The sequence below is a fragment of the Lotus japonicus genome, chromosome 4 (genome assembly GCF_012489685.1).
Source record: "Lotus japonicus ecotype B-129 chromosome 4, LjGifu_v1.2".
NCBI lineage: Eukaryota > Viridiplantae > Streptophyta > Magnoliopsida > Fabales > Fabaceae > Lotus > Lotus japonicus.
In genome coordinates, this window is record NC_080044.1 from 64,277,415 (window position 1) to 64,297,200 (window position 19,786).

The 19,786-nt window shown below is 41.2% G+C and overlaps 2 protein-coding genes across 4 annotated transcripts; one reads left to right on the forward strand and one right to left on the reverse strand.

Annotated features, from left to right (window-relative positions):
* Positions 1-402: 402 nt before the first annotated feature.
* LOC130711051 (putative clathrin assembly protein At2g25430) lies at positions 403-2,748 on the reverse strand. The gene has a single exon (XM_057560490.1). It carries the CDS (start codon positions 2,416-2,418, stop codon positions 592-594), a length of 1,827 nt encoding a protein of 608 aa, XP_057416473.1. The 5' UTR covers positions 2,419-2,748; the 3' UTR covers positions 403-591.
* Positions 2,749-14,045: 11,297 nt separating this feature from the next.
* On the forward strand, positions 14,046-18,831 carry LOC130713622 (BRAP2 RING ZnF UBP domain-containing protein 1). 3 transcript variants are annotated; one of them, XM_057563402.1, is made up of 11 exons: positions 14,048-14,462; positions 14,556-14,664; positions 14,771-14,885; positions 15,028-15,125; positions 16,245-16,351; positions 16,518-16,773; positions 17,340-17,393; positions 17,731-17,874; positions 17,950-18,011; positions 18,204-18,258; positions 18,354-18,831. In XM_057563402.1, the coding sequence occupies exons 1-11, from the start codon at positions 14,197-14,199 to the stop codon at positions 18,510-18,512; spliced, it is 1,425 nt and encodes a 474-aa protein (XP_057419385.1). In that variant the 5' UTR covers positions 14,048-14,196; the 3' UTR covers positions 18,513-18,831. The 3 variants fall into 3 exon arrangements, with proteins under 3 accessions (XP_057419386.1, XP_057419385.1, XP_057419384.1); XM_057563401.1 differs by having other exon boundaries at positions 14,050-14,462; positions 17,950-18,014; XM_057563403.1 differs by lacking the exon at positions 17,950-18,011 and having other exon boundaries at positions 14,046-14,462; positions 18,354-18,491.
* Positions 18,832-19,786: the final 955 nt, after the last annotated feature.

Consider the following 19,786-nt stretch of genomic DNA (forward strand, 5'->3'; position numbering starts at 1 on the left):
GGATGATAACTCAAATTTAATATATATGTATATGGGCTACTTTTTTAAAAGAGTTATTTTACTATACTTTTTAAATTTAATGTTAAAGAGATTCCCTCAAAAAAGGGTGAACCGCATCTCAATCTTCAAAAAATTAGATTGTCGACAGAGAGCATTACCACGCCCTGATCTCTTCGTTGACACCATCAAGGCAACAATAATGCGAAATTGCTCCTATACCCTAAAAAAATTGTGGTGAATATGTTTAGGGACCATGTATATCATTATACTATATGGTATATAAAACTATGTTTAGAAAAGGACAGATAACACATACTAGAGGATCTGAAAGTTTGCCACTGATAAATTAGAAGGAAAAACAGAATTGTGTCAAAATAACAGGGCAGAGGCCAGAGGGTGAAGTACGTTAGAAGACAAGGACATTCATACATTCATTCGTATTTAGCTTTTTTTTCTTCCCAACTTGGTATATAACTTTCGAAGTATACATATATATCTCAAACGCAGACAAACAGAAAAACAGGCTTTGATATATTATTCATGGCCATGGAAAAGACTAAGTTTGGCAAGAAACAAGTCCCTCACTTCAACTCAAAATGGTGCATGGTAGTAGCCTCCAGGTTGCCCAATCCCACCAAACTGTTGAGGCATTCCATAACCAGCAACATGGTAACCAGATCCAGCAGCAAGCCTTGTTAACCCTACTTGACCTTGCATCCCTTCACTCCCATATTGCTGCCACAGCTGCTGTTCCTGCACAAGCAAATGCTGCTTCCTCTCCATCTCTGCTATCTGCACGTACGAAGGCGGCGGAACCGAGAGCGATGCCGCAAAGGGATCTTGCGACCCCACAGCTTGCATTGTCCCATCTGGGGCAGGCAAAGCCAGAACTGGGGTCGCACTCTTCCCGATTCCCGGGAGTGCCACACTGCTAGCACTCCCGCCGCTCAGCTGAGTCGTGCTCACATGCTGCCTCACAGCACCTTGATCATACATCCCATTCAGTAGCAGTGGATCAAGACCACCACCCAAATCAGCCTTCTGCTTGGACAAGTTGCTATTAGTCTCCACCAGTGCCAATTCCCAATCTGCTTTACCAGGCTCAGCAGCTGGTGTCTGCCAAGCTGAGGTAACTTCAGGTTCCCCATTTGAAGGAAATGCTTCCCATGAACCTTCTGTCCTAACAGGTCCAGAGAACAATGCCAATGCTAGTTTGTTTCCTTGCTCATCAGCTGAAACTCCATCATCTCTTAGATTCACCAAATCGCTTGTCTCTTGTTGTATAGGAGGAGGAGCTGCCTTAGGAATTGAAGGGGGTGGTGGTGGAGGTGTGAAATTCTCAGGTGCTGGAAGAGCCTTCACCTCATTCATATCTTGTTCTGGCTCTGGCTCTTGCATTTTTACAATTACCTTGTCCTCTAACTTCCTCTCAGTGCTATTTTGCCTCCTATTACCCATCTCCTTCAACAAACCCTCAAGAGCTCCCAAAAGTTTATCACTAATCCTCTGCACTTCAGGGTACTCAGATGACCTTGCAATTCCCATCTCCTTACACCAACCATAGAAATTCACCAATTCATCCATCAATTTAGCAGCATCCACATAAGAATCAAAGGCCTTGACACAATGTACATACTCCATCTCCGTAAACCGATCCATCAACACCCCCAACACATCACAAATCTCTACATAAAGCTTGACACTGTCCCTCACAACCTGGTAAAGCGCAACCTGCACTAGCCTGCTATTCCTCGCAGCACCATTTGGCTTGCAACCCAACACACGATCAAGAATCCTCAGCAAATGCTTCAACCTGTCCAAAACCCTCTCAGCTCCCATTTCCCTCACAGGAGTAACAACCTCACTCTTCTGAATCTGATCTCTCCCAACCGATTCCTCATTCACAGATTCACCACCACTGCCACCGCCACCACCACCTCTCAGCTTCCTCTGATACGCCACAAACTCAACCTTCTCATCAAGGTACAATGCATAAACCCTGACAAAACCAGCATGATCCCACGAACTTGAATGCGCCTCATCTCTGAAATCAGACATGTTGAGAATCCTGATCCCTCTGCGAGTGGAGTGAACAATCTCCTCTTCGAAAACAGGGTGCCCATCAACCAAAAGCCTGTGAACAAGCATAAGCGTCTTCACCGCCACAATCCAATCACGAGTCTTCCCTAACCTCTTTGAAATGGTGACCAAACAAGCATTGATGTAGCCCCTAGAAGACGATGTCAAGCTCAGAATCTCCCTGAGATACTTGTCATCAGCAGGAACCTCTTCATGGCTGGTGGCTTTGACCACCAAGACTTCAAGGTCAGGGGCCAAATTACCTGCCACTTTGGCTATGCTGATGCTGGTTTGATCCTTCACAACACCAATCGCCTTGCGGATCGTGCTCGATGCCATTTTTGTAAAAGCTCAAATGGGTATGCTAGATTTTCTTCCTTGAATCAAAACTTAGAAACTCTATGCAAGTTTGGTGAGGAATTGAGTTTATTCAGTGATGGGCATTGAAGATCTGCTAAGATGAACAGGTGCGTGTGTTGTAAGTCATAATGATGATGCTGATGAGATTAAAGAGAGAAGAGAAAAGTGAAAAAGGAGGACAAAGCAGAAGAGATTGCGGAACCGCGTAATGAAAGAAATCAATGAATCAATGTTAATTTTGTTTGCTTTGATCGTGATCGTGTCATAGAACGCGGTAATGGGAGAAGCTGAGTCTGCTGACGTTGTTGTCCACTTGTAACAGCTGAGAAGTACGAAGTTGAATGAAACCGGTGTATGTTGTACGTGTTGTATTTTCTTGTGACCGTTTCTCTACGCTAAAAATCACGTTTCATGTCATAAAAAACTAAAAAAGTTATGTTTGATAATCTGTGTACGTATTTTGCTTTGCTGTAAAAAGTCAATTTATGTTCTAATTTATATTACCACAAATGATACGCAGAAAGAGTGCAGCATTGTAGAAATTTGTCGGTGGTGGCTATTTCTTTGGTGTCTTTAGAAATAGAAGAATAATAGTGTGTTGGGATAGTGCACATGAGACTTGAATTTTGTGTCGCGTCAAATCATGATCTTTGTTGCAACAATGACAACGCTGAGTTTAACTCATAGCTCCCATGGCAGCAATGAATAAAACGTAGGAAATGCAATGGTGGAGCTATATGTTGACGGGAGTTGGATCCGAATTTGAAGATGATGAGTGCTGGTGGTGTTCTTTGTGATTCAGAACATGCTTTGGTTAATTAGACTGTCGGCTTATTTTGGAGAGGGCGATTAGTTTTCTCAACGAGGTTTTGTGTACATCGTCATATTGTAGGATGTCTTACACTCGCTTAATTGCAATGTTGTTGACGAGTATACTCACTACCACAAGAATGTAATTATTAGAATAAAAAAAATTCTAACATGAAATTGAAATGTTAATTTTCTTCACGTTTCACGTGAGTGGAACCCTGTTGTTGATCTTTGGACTATACGAATACGTTATATTTATTGTGTATTTGAAAGTTTTTTTTTTTTTTTTTGAAATGAAAGTTTCCTTCTTCTTTTGTTACTTCTAGTTTGTGGGTAGACTTACCTGAATAATTTTATCATCGTTCTTTTATTTTCTGAGTGTAAAAGAAATATTAAACAAACATGTAATTTTTTTTGGGTAGAGCATAACCAATCTTATTGACACCTCATTCTTTTATTAATACAATTTTCGTTTAGTTCTAACTAAATTTATTTTACTTTCTATGTGTTTATTTTATTTATCACATATCTTCGAATATAAGAACATGGACACCCACCTATCACTTTGACATTTTTCTTTTCATAAAAAAGGGCTAGCCTAGTCAGCAATCACCAAAATCACGCCCTTTGTTAGAGTGTACAACAAAAGTTTAACAAAAGTATCTACTATCTATGAACCACACTATGATGTAAACCACTCAAAATATTGATGTCCACTAGGGTAGACTATTAATATTTTGGTCCACCGGTATACCATGATTTATCACCATTAGATTTTAGCAATCTTAGAATATTCTTTAATTGAATGGTCAAGATTTGATGGATGAAAAAAAGTGTAAAAATGTAAATTACTCATAAACTTATTCTTCCCCACCCCTTCCCCTCCTAGCTAGAGTACTTAATCTCTATCCATGAAAAACCCAGATTCAGAATTGATTTCGCAGAGGCGTCAAATCTAGCAATAGGAAATGCCAACGGTTCAGCGCGACAAGCTTAATAATCAAGAAAATCGCACAAATTCGAAGATGGTTAAACACATATAGTCAGAAACCTGTGAAGCACGGGTACTTTGAAATTGGCTACGCACCCGCACCGGGTACGTACCGGGTACCGGTACTCCGTGGGTACGCCATGGGTACTTTGAAACCATGTTTTTTTTTTACAAGCTTTACCATGTGTTTGAATTGTTATTATATGCAAGATATATGAATATTGAGAGATTTGATATGTAATTAATAATATTATGTAACATAGATTATTTGATATCTATTTTTTTTACTTCACTGTATATATTTATATATATTTTTAATATATATATTAACGTACCTATAACGTACCCGTACCTAGGATTTTCTAAAAATGCCGTACCTCGTACCCGGTACCGCACCCGTTGGTAGGAGGTTCACTACCAGAGCTCGGAACCCTAGGAGAGAAAAGGGATAAAACAAAAAATAAAGAAAGAAAGATATAAAGATAAATTGATTGTTCATTGAATTCCACTAGCTACAGTGACCCCTCCTTATAAACAGAAGGATCTTTTAGGTACTTGGGCCTGATTACAGAAATAGACCAATACAGCCCATGGTAAATACTACCTTGATTAAAAGCACAAAAAAAATACTCATAACTCAACGGTAAGAAAAAGACAGCTCAGCACTAGGGATATGGGATGTAGTCATGCATCCAAATGGGCCTGCTATGGGTGCGTTTGGGCCTGCTACCATCCCCTTGCCCTTGAAGACAGGGCTTGTCCGCAGCGCCCTTAGGTGTGGTCATGGGTTTGGGCAACGGTGGGAAGTGTTGGGGATCCGAAAGAGGTGGGGTGGAGCGCTGGGTCGGATCCTGTGGATGGTCCAAGGGGAATGTGTTGAACGGAGAGGATGCATTTGAGCTTGGGTTGGACGGTGGAGATCGGGTGCGCTGGCCAATGAGTCTTCTCGTGTCCAGCGTGTCAGTGTCGGTGGAGGTCACGTGGTTGACAATGACTTGAGGGACTTGGGAACTGGAGCTTGAGGATTGTGCAGAGGGGGTGGGTGAGATTAAAGGGGCTTTATCACCTTGAGCCTTGTGTGCAAAAGCTACTTCCTTGTCTTTAAGCGAGCCGGAGAGGAGGCTTCTCTTGACGCCAGGCTGCGGTATTGTAGTCGCTCCGATGGATCCAAATTGGATGTTGACTGGGGAGTGCAGCGCCGCTGGTGGTGTGAGGTCTGGTGTCGCGGTTGGGCTTGTCAACGGAGGTGCAGTGGGCGTAGCCGTTGCGGGGTGGTTGGTGGAGCTTGTTATCACCGACGGTGTTCCTGGTGTAGTTTGGGGAGGAGCTTTCAAGGCAGTTGGGGGTGGAGAGGGGGCTGGCGTTGCCGGAGGGGCTTGCATGGCCGCTGGCGTTTTGTCCCACAAATCAGTGGCGAGGGGTGGAAGAGGGGTGTATGCGGTGGTTGGATCGCCTTGGAAACGGCGAAGCAAGGAGACATGGAAGACCGGGTGGAGTTTACTGGAAGGGGGTAAAGCCAATTCGTAGGCCACTGAGCCCACGCGCCGGAGAACTTGGAAAGGACCGAAGAACCTCTTGGCCAATTTCTGGGATGTGCGACGCACTAATGACTGCTGCCGGTAAGGCTGTAGTTTTAATAGGACCCAGTCTCCTTCTTGGAAGGTAATGTCAACTCTGCTCTTATCTTTGAACTCTTTCATTCGTTGTTGAGCCTTCATGAGGTTGGCCTTTAATGTCCGGAGAATATGGGTTCTGTTTTGCAGGGTGGTCTCCAATGCTTCCAGCTTGCTACTGCCGGGTACATAATCCAAAAGGCTTGGTGGCTTGCGGCCGTACAAGGCTGTGAACGGTGGCATGCCGATGGAGGAGTGGAAAGAGGTGTTATACCAGAGTTCTGCCAGGTGCAGATATCTGTACCAGGATTTTGGTTGCTCACTGGCGAAGCAGCGCAAGTAAGTCTCTAATCCTCTGTTGACCACCTCAGATTGCCCGTCGGTCTCTGGGTGATACACTGTGCTAAAGTGGAGTCGGGTTCCTTGGACGCGAAATAGCTCTTTCCAAAAATGGCTGAGGAAAAGTTTGTCTCTATCGGATACAATGGAGCGCGGCAGTCCATGAAGGCGACAAATTTCAGCAGAGAAACGGTTTGCCAAAGATTCGGCAGTGAACTTCGCCGGTAGGCCAATAAAATGACTTGACTTGGATAAGCGGTCAACCACCACCCAAATAACAGTATGGCCCTGAGATGGGGGAAGGCCAGTAATAAAATCCATGGTTATGTCTTCCCATACCTGGGAGGGAATAGGTAATGGTTGGAGTAATCCCTGCCTTCTTGTTGGGCTATATTTGTTGCTTTGGCAAATTGCACATTGTTGAATGTAAAGTTTTGCCTCCTTGTACATTCCAGGCCATTGGAAGGATGCTGATAGCCGTGCCATGGTGGGTCGAAGACCTGAGTGACCCGCGGCTGGGGATGAGTGGAACTCCGAGAGGACCTCGTGGCGAAGGTTGTCGATGTCAGGAAGGAAAAGGCTCCCTTTGTAATACAACATGTTGTTGTGCTGGGAGAATTCATTCTCCGAGAGCAGCTTGTGCCATAGTTCCTTCCCAGGCTCAGTTGAGAAATACGAGCGGATGCGTCCCAAGAGGGTGGGTACCGGGGAAGACAACACGGCCAAAAGAGGTACCTCAGAGTGGCATCGGCTTAAGGCATCAGCGGCTTTGTTAGTGGCTCCAGGTTTGTAGTGGATGACAAAATCGAACCCCAATAGTTTCGAGGCCCATTTCTGTTGTTCCGGGGTCTGTATGGTTTGTGTGAGGAGATGGCGGAGGCTCTGCTGATCAGTAAATATGTTAAATTTGGCCCCTAACAGATACTGTCTCCATTTTTTTATTGCTTCAGTGATGGCGAACATTTCCCGGACGTAAGTAGATTGATTCTGCATTTGCATGGACATCTTCTTACTGAAGTAAGCAATGGGGTGCTTCTTTTGAGAAAGGACAGCGCCTATTGCCACCCGGAAGCGTCAGTTTCAACATCAAATGGCTGGGAGAAATCGGGCAAGGCAAGAACTGGCGCGGAGGTGACCAGGCCCTTCATGTGGTTGAAGGCTTCTTCGGCGTGATCATTCCACTTGAAGGTTCCTCCTTGTAAGAGGTCGGTGAGGGGGGCAGCGTGAGACGCGTAATGGCGAACAAAACGGCGGTAGAAGCCGGTGAGCCCCAAAAATCCGCGTAAAGCTGTCAAGGAACGAGGTGTTGGCCAATCAATGATGGCTTGCACTTTGCTGCTGTCGGGTTGGATGCCTTGGGAGGTGATGACATGACCGAGGTAATCCACTGTTTGCACCCCAAAGGAGCACTTAGATAACTTAGCATAAAATTGATTGTCTAATAGTGTTGCTAAGATGACTTGCAGGTGCTTCAAGTGTGTTGGCAGATCTGGACTATAAACCAATATGTCGTCAAAGAAGACGAGAGCAAATTTGCGAAGGAAGGGGCGGAGCAAGTCGTTCATTGCCGCTTGGAAGGTAGATGGGGCGTTAGTGAGGCCGAAAGGCATCACTAAAAACTCATAGTGTCCATCAACGGTGCGGAAGGCTGTTTTGTGTGTGTCTTCAGAGGCCACGCGGATTTGGTGAAAACCCGAGCGAAGGTCTATCTTGGAAAAGATCGCTGCTCCACCTAGCTCGTCAATAAGCTCGTCAATTGTAGGTATGGGGAACTTGTCTTTAACTGTGATAGCATTCAAACTTCTGTAGTCTACGCAAAACCTCCATGACCCGTCCTTCTTTTTGATTAGGAGCACAGAGGAGCTAAAGGGGCTGTTGCTGGGAACCACAATGCCATCCTGGAGCATATCGCTGAGGAGAGTTGACATAGCCTCCTTTTGAGTGTGTGGGTAGCGGTAGGGCCTGACTGTTATGGGTGCTGAGTCTGGCAGCAAGGTGATATGATGGTCATGAGCTCGCGGGGGTGGAAGCCCGTGGGGTGTAGAGAACACCTGAGCAAAGGAATGAAGCAAGGTCTGTAGCTCCGGGTTGGTGTGTGTGATGGGCTCGGGGCTTGCCTGCAATGTGGGTGCTGGTGAAGATGCAACCTGGATTGTGAGGAACTCCGCAATGGAGTCACTAAGCTGGCAGCGGCGAAGCTGATGGAAATTAACGGACTCCGGGGGTGAGAAGGGAATGCCCACGAGTGTCACCTGTTTGCCTGCCACTATGAAGGACATGTAGGGGATTGCGAAATCCGAGACGACGGATCCCAGTGTTTTTAACCAATCGAGGCCCAACACCACGTCGGCACCGTGCACATCAAATAAATAGAAGGGTATAGAGAAGGTAGTCCCCTCCATGGTGACTGCCGTGTCTGGGCAGTAGCCCGCACAACGAATGTGCTGCCCATTCCCCACCATAACCTTGAAACTAGGGACCTGTTGGACTGGTAGGTGAAGAAAATGTGCGAGGCGAGGTGGCAAGACATTATGGGAGCTTCCAGTGTCTATCAGAATTGTCACGATGTGGCCAGAGATAGTACCTTTAAGTTTGAATGCCTTTGGGGATGGTATCCCTTGGATAGCTTGAGCTGATAGAGTAAAATAGACTGGTTCCTCATTCTGAGCTGTGTTTTGTGGTTCCAAGTGTGAGGCGTCAGCTGCTGGGGAAGCGTCGTCGTCCTCATCCTCCAGAAGAAGGAAAAGCTTGGGCTGGCAGCGATGTCCAATCACGTACTTCTCGTCGCAATTATAACAAAGCCCCAAGGCTCGACGCTCTTGCATTTGAGCGGAGGACAGGCGCTTGATCGGAAGGGATGAGGTGGGTTGTTTTGCCGGTTGAGTCGAAGACGAAGTGGCGTCGGGTGGAACTGGCCTAGCCGGTGTCGATGACGCAAAAGGAGTTAAATGGGAACCCGTCGACCGTGAAAATTTGGGGCGCGCGTCCGCGTGTTTGGCCTCGATCAGCTTAGCCATGCCTATGGCGTTAGAAACAGAGTAAGGGCGCATGATGGCAAGGTCCCCTTTGATTTCTTTCTTCAGTCCAGAGATGAAGCAGTTCAAAATGGTCTCAGGTGAGAGTCCCACCACTTGATTGCACAGTTTTTCAAACTTTGCCTGGTAATCAGTAACGGTACCAGTCTGGGTCAGCTTCATTAGCTCTTGCTCTGGATTGTCATAGGAGGAAGGGCCGAAGCGGAGGATGAGGGAGCGGGTGAAAGCGTCCCAAGAGGTAAGTTGCTGGTTAGAGAACATCCACCGGTACCAGCTGAGGGCGCCGCCTTTCATGTAAAAACCTACATACTCGAGGCGTTGATCCTGGAGAATGCCGTGAAAGGTGAAGAATTGGTCAGCGTTGAAGATCCAGTCAAGGGGATCTGAACCGTCAAATGGGTGGAGTTGGAGCTTGAGGGTTTTGGGAAACGCAGCAGCGGCGTTGGGTTGAGGTGTGTGTAATCCTGGTGGTGGCTGTTGGAAGCCCGGAGGGGGGCGTCCCGGCGGGAATGTCGGAAGGGTTGGCACGGCGGGGGAGGTGGGGGAGAGTCCAGCTACTCGCTCGGTGAGGCTGTTGAGGGTGGCAGAGAACCCTTCATGACGAGAGTCTTGTTGATCCTGACGCAAGAGAACGGAAGAGAGCTTGCCGTCGATGGCAGCAAGGAGCTCCGTGAGGTCAGTAGAGGAAGGCTTGAAGCTCAATGAAAGCACCAATTTGGTAGGAGGTTCACTACCAGAGCTCGGAACCCTAGGAGAGAAAAGGGATAAAACAAAAAATAAAGAAAGAAAGATATAAAGATAAATTGATTGTTCATTGAATTCCACTAGCTACAGTGACCCCTCCTTATAAACAGAAGGATCTTTTAGGTACTTGGGCCTGATTACAGAAATAGACCAATACAGCCCATGGTAAATACTACCTTGATTAAAAGCACAAAAAAAATACTCATAACTCAACGGTAAGAAAAAGACAGCTCAGCACTAGGGATATGGGATGTAGTCATGCATCCAAATGGGCCTGCTATGGGTGCGTTTGGGCCTGCTACCATCCGTACCTGTGCATCCTAGTCAGAAACTGATCGTAAATCAAGCACGCACAAACTCATCTCCAATTTTTGCTTATTTTCAAAATTTATGTGCATCTTCTACGCATTGTACTGTCATGGTGTCTTCTTTATGGTGTATAGAAAATAAAGGCGGAGCAAGGGCCATGGGGATTTCCCATGGTGCACAGAGAGGAGGACATGGTTGGAGGAGGAGGAGGAGAAGTGGTGGAGAGAGAGGAAGATTCATGGCTGAAGAGAAGAGAAGAACCAGAGCACTATGAGGTTGTTAAATTTGTGGTCTTTATGCCGATGATTGTGTTGGGTTTTATAGATCGGAGAACAAACAAAGTTTGGTTTGTGGAGGCTGTTGTCCAGCTATGGCTTGTGGATGCAGAAGGTGAAAACTTTTAGGGTTTAATTTTTTATATATCTATTTATTGAAAATTACCAAAGACATCCTTGGTCCATGGGTGGACCATTTTTTAAAATGTCCACCCTAGTGGGCACCTAAACCCAGGGTTGTTAATGACGGATAGTGTAGTGTAGTGTAGCGGCAAGCTTAAAAAACGCTATTTCAAGCGTTATTGCAGTGTTATAGAGGCACACATAGTGCAAATAGCGGTGAATATTAGAGTAGCGGTGAACCCCTAGGGCACTACACTATAAGCTATTGTGCCGCTATAGCGCACTAAACCAGGTACTTATGAGTAATGATATATACACACCTGATTTTTTAAACACTTCATTTACATCTCTTTTTATTTCTATCTCTCTCATCTTATCATCTATCACATCTCATATTTTCTCTCTCTTACTTTTTCTTTTCTTCATATTTCTCTCACCATTCCACCTCTCCACCTCAAAAGAGAGGTGTGGATGAAACATTATCCGGTACTTATTCACTAACCATTGGTACGTTAGCTAGCTTCATCCACCTAGGTCTTTCCAACACACCCAAACGCAAGAGTGAAGTCACTCCAACAGACATTTTCACGTACGCAAAACACAAGCTAATAAACTAACTCAACACCGCGAGATCAAATTTTCAAAGGTCCATACCATAGCAACTAAAACATAAGAATCTACAAGATAAAAAGAGAATATGGAACAAGCCGTTATCAAGGTAGCACACAACATTTTGTTTCATGAATCAGATAACACGATACGACAAACGGTCAAGGGCTGTTAACTGTGCTGTAATCAACCATTTGTAATCTAGATGGAACCTATAATCGTCCTCTCTTTCCGGAGGCAAACCACAAGGCAGGAGCATTTTCTGTTCAAAAGGTATAATTTGTCAAGAGAAGTAACAACATCATTATTTAGTATGAAATTCGTTGCAATCTAATAACAAACATTGTTTAGTAAAAAGGAATCATCAAGCATCATGATATGAAACCCTAAATAAGGACATTCAAATTTAAAAAAAAATAGAGAATAAAAAAGATAAAGTTGTATTTGTTCAGAACCGCATGACAAATATTAGGTGAGATGAAACAATATCAAGAATGTTCCTTGTGTTTCAATAAACTAGTGTGACGTAAAGTTGTAAACTAATAGTTGAATAAACTCTCAATTAGGTCCTCCAAAGATAAAAGATACCACTATGTTAGTCCTCCAAACTTCACAGACTTTTGTCACCAAATTAATTCCTCAAGTATTGAAGTGCTGCAACTTCGTATGAATAAATTTTAAAGGACTAATTTAGTGACAAAAATCATCGGAGGACTAATGTGGCAATAACCTGATCTTTAGAGACTATAGGGTTAATTAGGAAATTATTCACTCAGCTTATTTTCTCCAAAATAATGGCAAAATATGCTGCAACTTTCAACAAGCCCTCAAATTTTGACATAAGGGCAGTATCAAATCGCACTTTAATGAAATCTTGCGTTCAGGACAGCATCCAGATTCAACAAGTAGAAACTTGCTAGATAAGGAAAAAGCTCATTTAAAAATGAAAAAGGCATTTGCCTTCTCAAACCAAATTGACTGGGGTTTCCGTTTATAAGCTAAAGCCAATGCACTTATTTGTCTCTAATTAACTTCACGTATCAAACCCATACAAAAAATAGGTCAAAAGTTGATTTTGAATTCTCACTGCAACACCAAATCTTGACAGGGGTAGAGAAATGAGTGATGACTGATAAGTTTAAAAGAAGTTGACAAAATAAAAACAAAGAAAAACCATACACAAAGCAAAACAAAAGAGAAAAAGAAAGTAGGTTCACACAATAATGACTCTGTCTTTAATACTACACTAATGAATCTCCTGTTGAACTTCAAGCTATTTTGGGGAAAAAGCTACATGGTAAAAAAAAGTAAAAGCAGGAAGAGGATTATTAGAAAGCTGGAAGGGAAATGGAAGGAATCAAAATAAAAGGAAGCTTGAAACAGGTCTCTTTTAAGTTCTTTCGACAACTTATTGGTTCAGGATGATCCTTCTTCTATTCCTCTACCCTCTTTTGTCATTTATCATCTTTGCATCACTATCTCATTAGTAGTTTCAATTCTTTCCAAGAATCTATCATTTTTGAAATCATCAATTTACCAAAATCTACTGATAGAAGCTCTGAAACTAGAATATTATGTAGGTTTGTTTGACTCTGCTGTTCCTCATCAGTAGATAAAAGGATATTTGACTCTAGACACTTGTGGAGTGTTTTCCAAGTAAATTCTATTTTCAGTTTTTTATTCTCATAACAAATTTTTTATACTAACCATCTGACCACTCATATGAACTCATGCCTCTTTCTACTTGTCATCGTAATTAGGATTTTGAATAGACAAAGAAGGGAAAGAACTTGCATAAAGATGTAGCGTTCTCTCCCAATAGATTCATTCTGAGCAATAGCAAAGTATGGCAATAAGGGGTAGTGACCCATATATGAAGCATAGCTATCACGCGCGCTGAATGTTCACTGCCCATGCAAATCTGTTCATGTCGGCATGCCCAGTTCCAACATACTTGGCTTGAAGATGCTCAAGTTGGGAATTGATGTTAAACCTGTCATTGGCCTGCAGAGAAATTGCATCACAGCGTGAAGTTTGGAAAGTGTGTAGAAGAAAGATGAAGAGAACGCTTTGTGAATACCTGCATCTTGCTCTCGTTTAGAAACCACAGGTTGTATGTCTGATTCACGAGTTGAGTGTTCAGCTTATAAAAAAAAGGAAAATACTAAATGGCACGAGCCATGCACGACTAGGTGTTAGTTTTGATTTTTGTGATTTTTTTTCTTTTTAATTACGTGACACGACAGTTTTAACCCACAAACATGCACGAAATATGTATATTAAATGATTTTTTGTTGCTTAATCCAACACTGGAGACAATTTTGTTCTTTGCTTAAAGTGAATCAAATATGTACCACTTGAATCAATTACTCGTGCATATTCAACATATTAAATTAATTCTGAACAATATTTGGGAAACAATTTAATTTACAATCGATTCATCAAACCCCGAAGAGTGGCTTTGTTAGGGAGTTAGATTTAACACCCTAAGAACTAGATTTGGCACCCCACTTAAAAGTGGGGAAAAGACCAGTTTAACCCTACCCATATGTGTAAAATTTTGGGAACTCAATTCCGAAATTAATTCAGAAATTTTAATTCCCGAAATCAATGATAACGTACAGGAACTCAAAAATATTTCGGATATTGAGTTCCCGAAAATATTACACGGAGGGTTAATTGATCTTTTCCCACTTTAAAGTGGGTGCCAAATCTAGTCCCTCAAAGGAAGGTAGTAGAATAGAGATTTGTGTGATAAAAAAGAATTCATACGTTAAAGTTATCAAAATGAACAACAAAATTGGCCTTTTGGGTGTTAAATCTAACTCCGGCTTTGTTATCAAAGAAGCAAGCCCCTTTGCATTGAATTCGGTCACGAAGTCGTCTTCTCCGGCAAATTCCGATCCGCCATGTTCTTACTCCGAGTTCACTCAGTGGAAGCGGACCACCCTCTCGACCCCCAAACCATCTTCTCAGCTCCCATCCCCCAATCCCACATCCCTAAATTCACCGAACGCAGAGGCTTCCTCCACTTGTTCCGAACCACCACCGCCTCCTCCTCCTCCTCCTCTCTTCTCCTCTTCATCCTCGCCGTCCCCAACTACCTCTCCTTCGAAGACTTCATTCGCTTCTGTAACCCTCACCTCGACCACCTCCATCACCTTCTCTTCATCAGGTACGCTACCCCTTCTTCTTCCTTTCAATCTTTGTTTCAGTAGGTTTAGGCAACAAAACCCTAATTTGTATGAATCTTGATTCAATTGGGCAGGAATGATGGCATGGAAGATCGGTATAGTGTGTTGATTGAGTTTCATGATCAGGTTACTGCTGATGGATTTTACAGCAATTTCAATGGGAAGAAGTTTTCTCCTGGCGAGGTAATCAGTTACTTGCAATCAAGTTTTATCCTTATATATGTGCTTGCATTTTACTCCATACCTTTTCGGTTTTCGAATTGCTTATCGAATGATGATCAAAATTTAGGCAGAGCTGTGCCATATTTTATCTTTGCTCTCCGTGGAGTACTCGGAGTTTGCAGAAGTTGCTGGGACTCCTCCTGTAGGTTGTACAGAAATACCAACTTGCCCGGTTTGCCTCGGTGAGTTACAATGTTGTTTGCTTGGATCTTGGAGACTCTTTTTTCTTTCTTTCTTTCTTTCTTTTTTTGGTTTTATTTTGATAATCTCGTGAAACGATGTTTATGATATCTGTGTTCTATTTTCTACTTGTTTGAATGCTAGAGAGATTGGACCCAGATACAAGTGGAATACTTAAAACACTATGTGACCACTCATTTCAATGCCCTTGTGTCTCTAAATGGACGTACTTATCGTGCCAGGTATGCAGGTTGTTCATTCCTTCAGATCTTGTTTCTACATTTTATGATACTTCTGATTTTGGTTGGTTTAGGTGATTCTACTGTCCCTACATGTTAGTTTAACCTTAATGCTTAGAGCATTATGGGCACCAAGGTGTTCTTGATACGCTCAACGTGTCTACAAACACGTCCATAGTCTTCTCTTCTGGAGGTTGATTTGCGTTTAAAAAATTCTAATTCGCCTCCTTTTCAAAGATTCATATGACTTCTAAACCTTCCCCCTTGTTGCTGTTCATTTTCTCAGCAAACTTAAAATCCATCAAAGTTGTCCTTAGGTTTCCATAAGCTCCTGCCATTTATCCAGATTTAAGGGTTTAATTGGATAGAATTCTAGAACTTCATACTTCTGATGTATTATTTGGAAGTTGAAAGAATAGAATCTTGTAATTTTGTTTAGACATCTCATCGTCAGGGTTAATACACAATTTCACACTTTAAGTCCCAAAATGAAGGGTGTGTGTATTAGAAAAATTTTAGGCAAAAGTATTTTGATCTTTCTTAGGCTCAAATTTATGTAATGTGAAATGAAAGGGTAAGATTCCTCTCTAGTCTAAGGTGAGTTTGTCACTAAAGTGAACAAGTAATCCTATATACGCCATTGATTTAATCTACATTATATTGTAATCTTAATGCACCAAAATCTACTGGTGGATACACTTTTACTTGCTCATTATAGAGACAAACTCAAGTTAGAAGAGCATTTCCAAGATGAAAGTCATATTATTGCTTTTTCCAGATTTGAACTTCAGTCCTGTATTCCCCCCCACCCCCCTACCTAATTATTAATTTTAGGAGGCTGGGATACATGAATGTGTTGACTATTTTTATTTTCTCAAAAATTAGAAAGGAAATTAGGGTATCAGTCTCTACAATTATGATTACAGATAGAGCGACTTAATTTGAATTATGACAGACACTACAGCAGTATTTAATTTGTAGTTATATTGTTTTGCGTCATATTTGTTATGCTGGAATTTTCTGTACCAACTACCTAAAGCAGTGGTTTTATTGCGAGTGCATATGAAGAGATTATTATATTGATGGAGAATTCTATTTTAAAGTATGATGTTTCCGTTGTAGGTGTGCCAATTCTGCCAGCAACAGGATGAGAAGCAAACCTGTTTTGTTTGTGGAACATTAGATGACGTCTGGGTTTGTATGATTTGTGGATTTGTTGGATGTGGAAGGTAACATATTTAGTGTCAGTTGTTCAGTTTTCACTGATGACTTGTGCACAAAAAAGCCCTTAATTATCATATTAAACAAAACAGTCACAATTTATTATCCTTGATAGGTTCTAATGCTTTTGTTGTCAGGGAAACTTTAATACATTGATTTTTCTTTTTCATCTAGATATAAAGAAGGACATGCTATTCAGCATTGGAAAGATACCCAGCATTGCTATTCTCTTGATTTTAAAACACAGCAAATTTGGGATTATGTGGGTGACAATTATGTCCATCGACTGAACCAGAACCAGTCTAAGATTGATGGCAAGTTGGAGGAGATGAATTCTCGTTGTGTGTCACTGGAAGGAGATTGTGATTCATGTGAATGTCCTGAAGATTTAGGAATTAATGGGGCACTTATCAACAGCAAAGTTGAAGCGGTATATCTCTCATGGAAAATACTTCTCTAAAATGAGTTTGTCTTTAAAGTGAGAGTATGGATGTATTTATCCTTAATTAGTGTTTAATATTACAATGTGCTTTAAATTAAGCCAATGGTGGATGCATTTCTTATTTATTACAGAGACAAGCTCGCTTAAGAGGAGCCTTATCTATTTCTCATATATTAAACTGCTGAATTTCTTATCTTTTATTTATGATGAAACTAGCATGGACAGATTAGTCTGTAACAAAAACTTGTGCATCTATGCGGTGATTTTATTTGCCGTAACTAACACTAGACTCTGCATAAAACCCTTAGTGTCCATGTTTTTTGTTATAGACATAGGCTCATATATATAGCTATTCTAGAAATTGGGATGAAATGTCAAATAAGCCATCATTTGTGTAGTTCAATTCCATTTCACAGATGTCAAGTAAACATTTTTTTGTTATTTACTTGTGGCACTCGATGTATCTTGCTCCTGATGTAGCTAGCATCTCGCATTAAATTTTTCATTTTCTTTGCCTTGCATGGTCACTGATTAACTGTTAAACATGATATCAGATTGTGGATGAATACAACCGTCTTCTTGCTTCTCAGTTGGAGACTCAAAGACAAGTAAGTTAACTTTGCTTCGCTGTCCTTAAAGATCTTCCATTGATAAATTAGAATAATATTGTTAACAGGAGTCTAGGGATTGGATGTATGCAACTATTGACTATTCATGTCATCAACTTTGGCTGAGAAATACCAGTTCCTGGGTTCCTAGAATGATATTGGAAGTGATGTAATATCATCTAGTGTGGTTGTCATTTAGAACATTGAATCAGGTTACTTTCACTTATTATGAAAAGCTTTAGGACAACTGCATGAATCTACAGATCTTTTGATGCAATGATACTGATGATAATGGTTTTTGTGAAATCTGATTATCTTTATACCCTTTTGGTTTTAGCATTATGAATCTTTACTAGTGGAGGCCAAAAGTAAAGCGGAAAGTTCCCTATCTGAAGCAGTGGAGAAAGCTGCAACTTCTGAAATGCAGGATATCCAAAATGAACTTGAAAAGTGCACAGAAGAAAGAGATGCCGTTGCTGAGGTAACTATTATTCTCGTGCATTAGGTTTATTGTTTGCTTGAACTCTGCCATTTATCTATTTCTTTCTGCCCTTAGGTCAATCGCAAACTCATAAAAAATCAAGAGATGTGGCGGAATAAGGTTAAAGAAGCTGAACAGTGGTAGAAGCCTTAAGACTAGCATTTCGTTTTCTTTTTGTCTTTACTACTTTAGCTACCAAGTTTTTCACATTAAAATCATTTGCTTACACAACTTCTCCATAATGTATTAAGATGTTTGTAAAGTAATTTTTTCCTTTGCTTATTGCTCCACTAACATCTCGGTGCTTATCTAAATATGTAATCATTTAGGGAAGCTACATCAATGGAGTCGTTCAATGAGAGGAAACTTGATTTGGAGGAACAGGTATTACAACAAACTTCAATAATTTATTGTATGGAAAAATTCCAAACTTATTTTTCTGTGATGTGTTAAATTATAACTATAATACACACCGACAGATAAGAGATATCAAGATTTTTCTAGAAGCACAAAAGACAATTGATAAGATGTCAGATTCAAACGGAATCAAGGATGGAACAGTCTTACCAGTGGCCTATGAGCAATCTTCCTCAGGCAACAGTAAGAAAAACAGAAAGTCTGGTCGAAGGAGGAACTAGTTGTACCATCAACCACTGCACATTTGAAAAAAACTTGTGGATTTGTCTACTTTTTAGGAGGCATGTTTAGGGCTCAAATACCTGTGAGGATATAGAGGAGTTAGATCCAACTCAGGGCCTTAAATGGTTGTTGTCTGACTGTATATATTTGATGCTTGTGAATAGTTAGTTCAACTAGTTTGGCAGTCCCACTCCTCAGGCATTCTCTGAGCCTGGGATGCTTCTTGTGGTTAGCAAGTTGTATATTCAACTCCTTTGCAACTTGTTTGCTTTTTGTGGAACTACAGATAGCTAGATGATATCTTTGTAATTTTGAAAATATTATTGGGTGGAAAATAGCTTTGCAAAAAAAAAATTACATGCTGGAAACTAATTTTCAGAATGCAATGTACGAACAACCCGTTACAGTTATAAACAACTAAAATTGAAATTATATGTTGGATATTATTTTAACTTTGTGAACTTGTGGCAATTTAAAATCACCAAAATTTATGTGTCCTGGTGCTGCGAAGTGTCCATTAATCATTATTATTACATAACAATCTACAAACCCAATTCACAACACCAACCATATGAGGCACAAACTGTTAGAATTTTAAGGGTCCTTGATTGATAGATTTAAGTTTTATAAAATAAGTTGAATGAATGACTTAGGTCCCGTTTGAGAAAACAACTTAATTAAGCACTTATGACTTATGATCATAAGTGGTTATGACATAAGCGCTTACTCATAAGCTATTTTAAAAAATTTATTGAAATAAATTGAAAATAAGTTATGTATAAGCATAAGTTTTTTTTAATAAGCTATCATGAGTAGCTTATGAAAATAAGCTCCAAACAACTTATGGTAGACATAAGCTGTTTACATAAGCTCTGTCAAACACTGGCATAAACGCTTATGCTACTAGATAAACTCAAATAAGCTCTTCCAAACATAAATATTTTCTCTAGAAGCTCATTTAATTATATAATCCATTATAATTTTAGGGGTCACCATGTATATATTTATTGTTATTGGGCTCAAGCCCAACTGGTAAATGTGTTGGGTTTTTGTGTAGGACCAAATAAATGATCTAGGGTATGTGATGTGTTGGTTAGCGGCAAATTTTGGTCTTTTTCCGTTTAATGACAATGGAAGAAAACAACCTAACCTAGATCTGCTTTAAGGTTTGATGAAGAAAGTTACTTTACCGTCTTTCTAGGACCACTTCATTTATTGTCTTGTACTTACCAAGTTTAACTCTCACACCAGCTGGCAGACACTATGTTTCCAC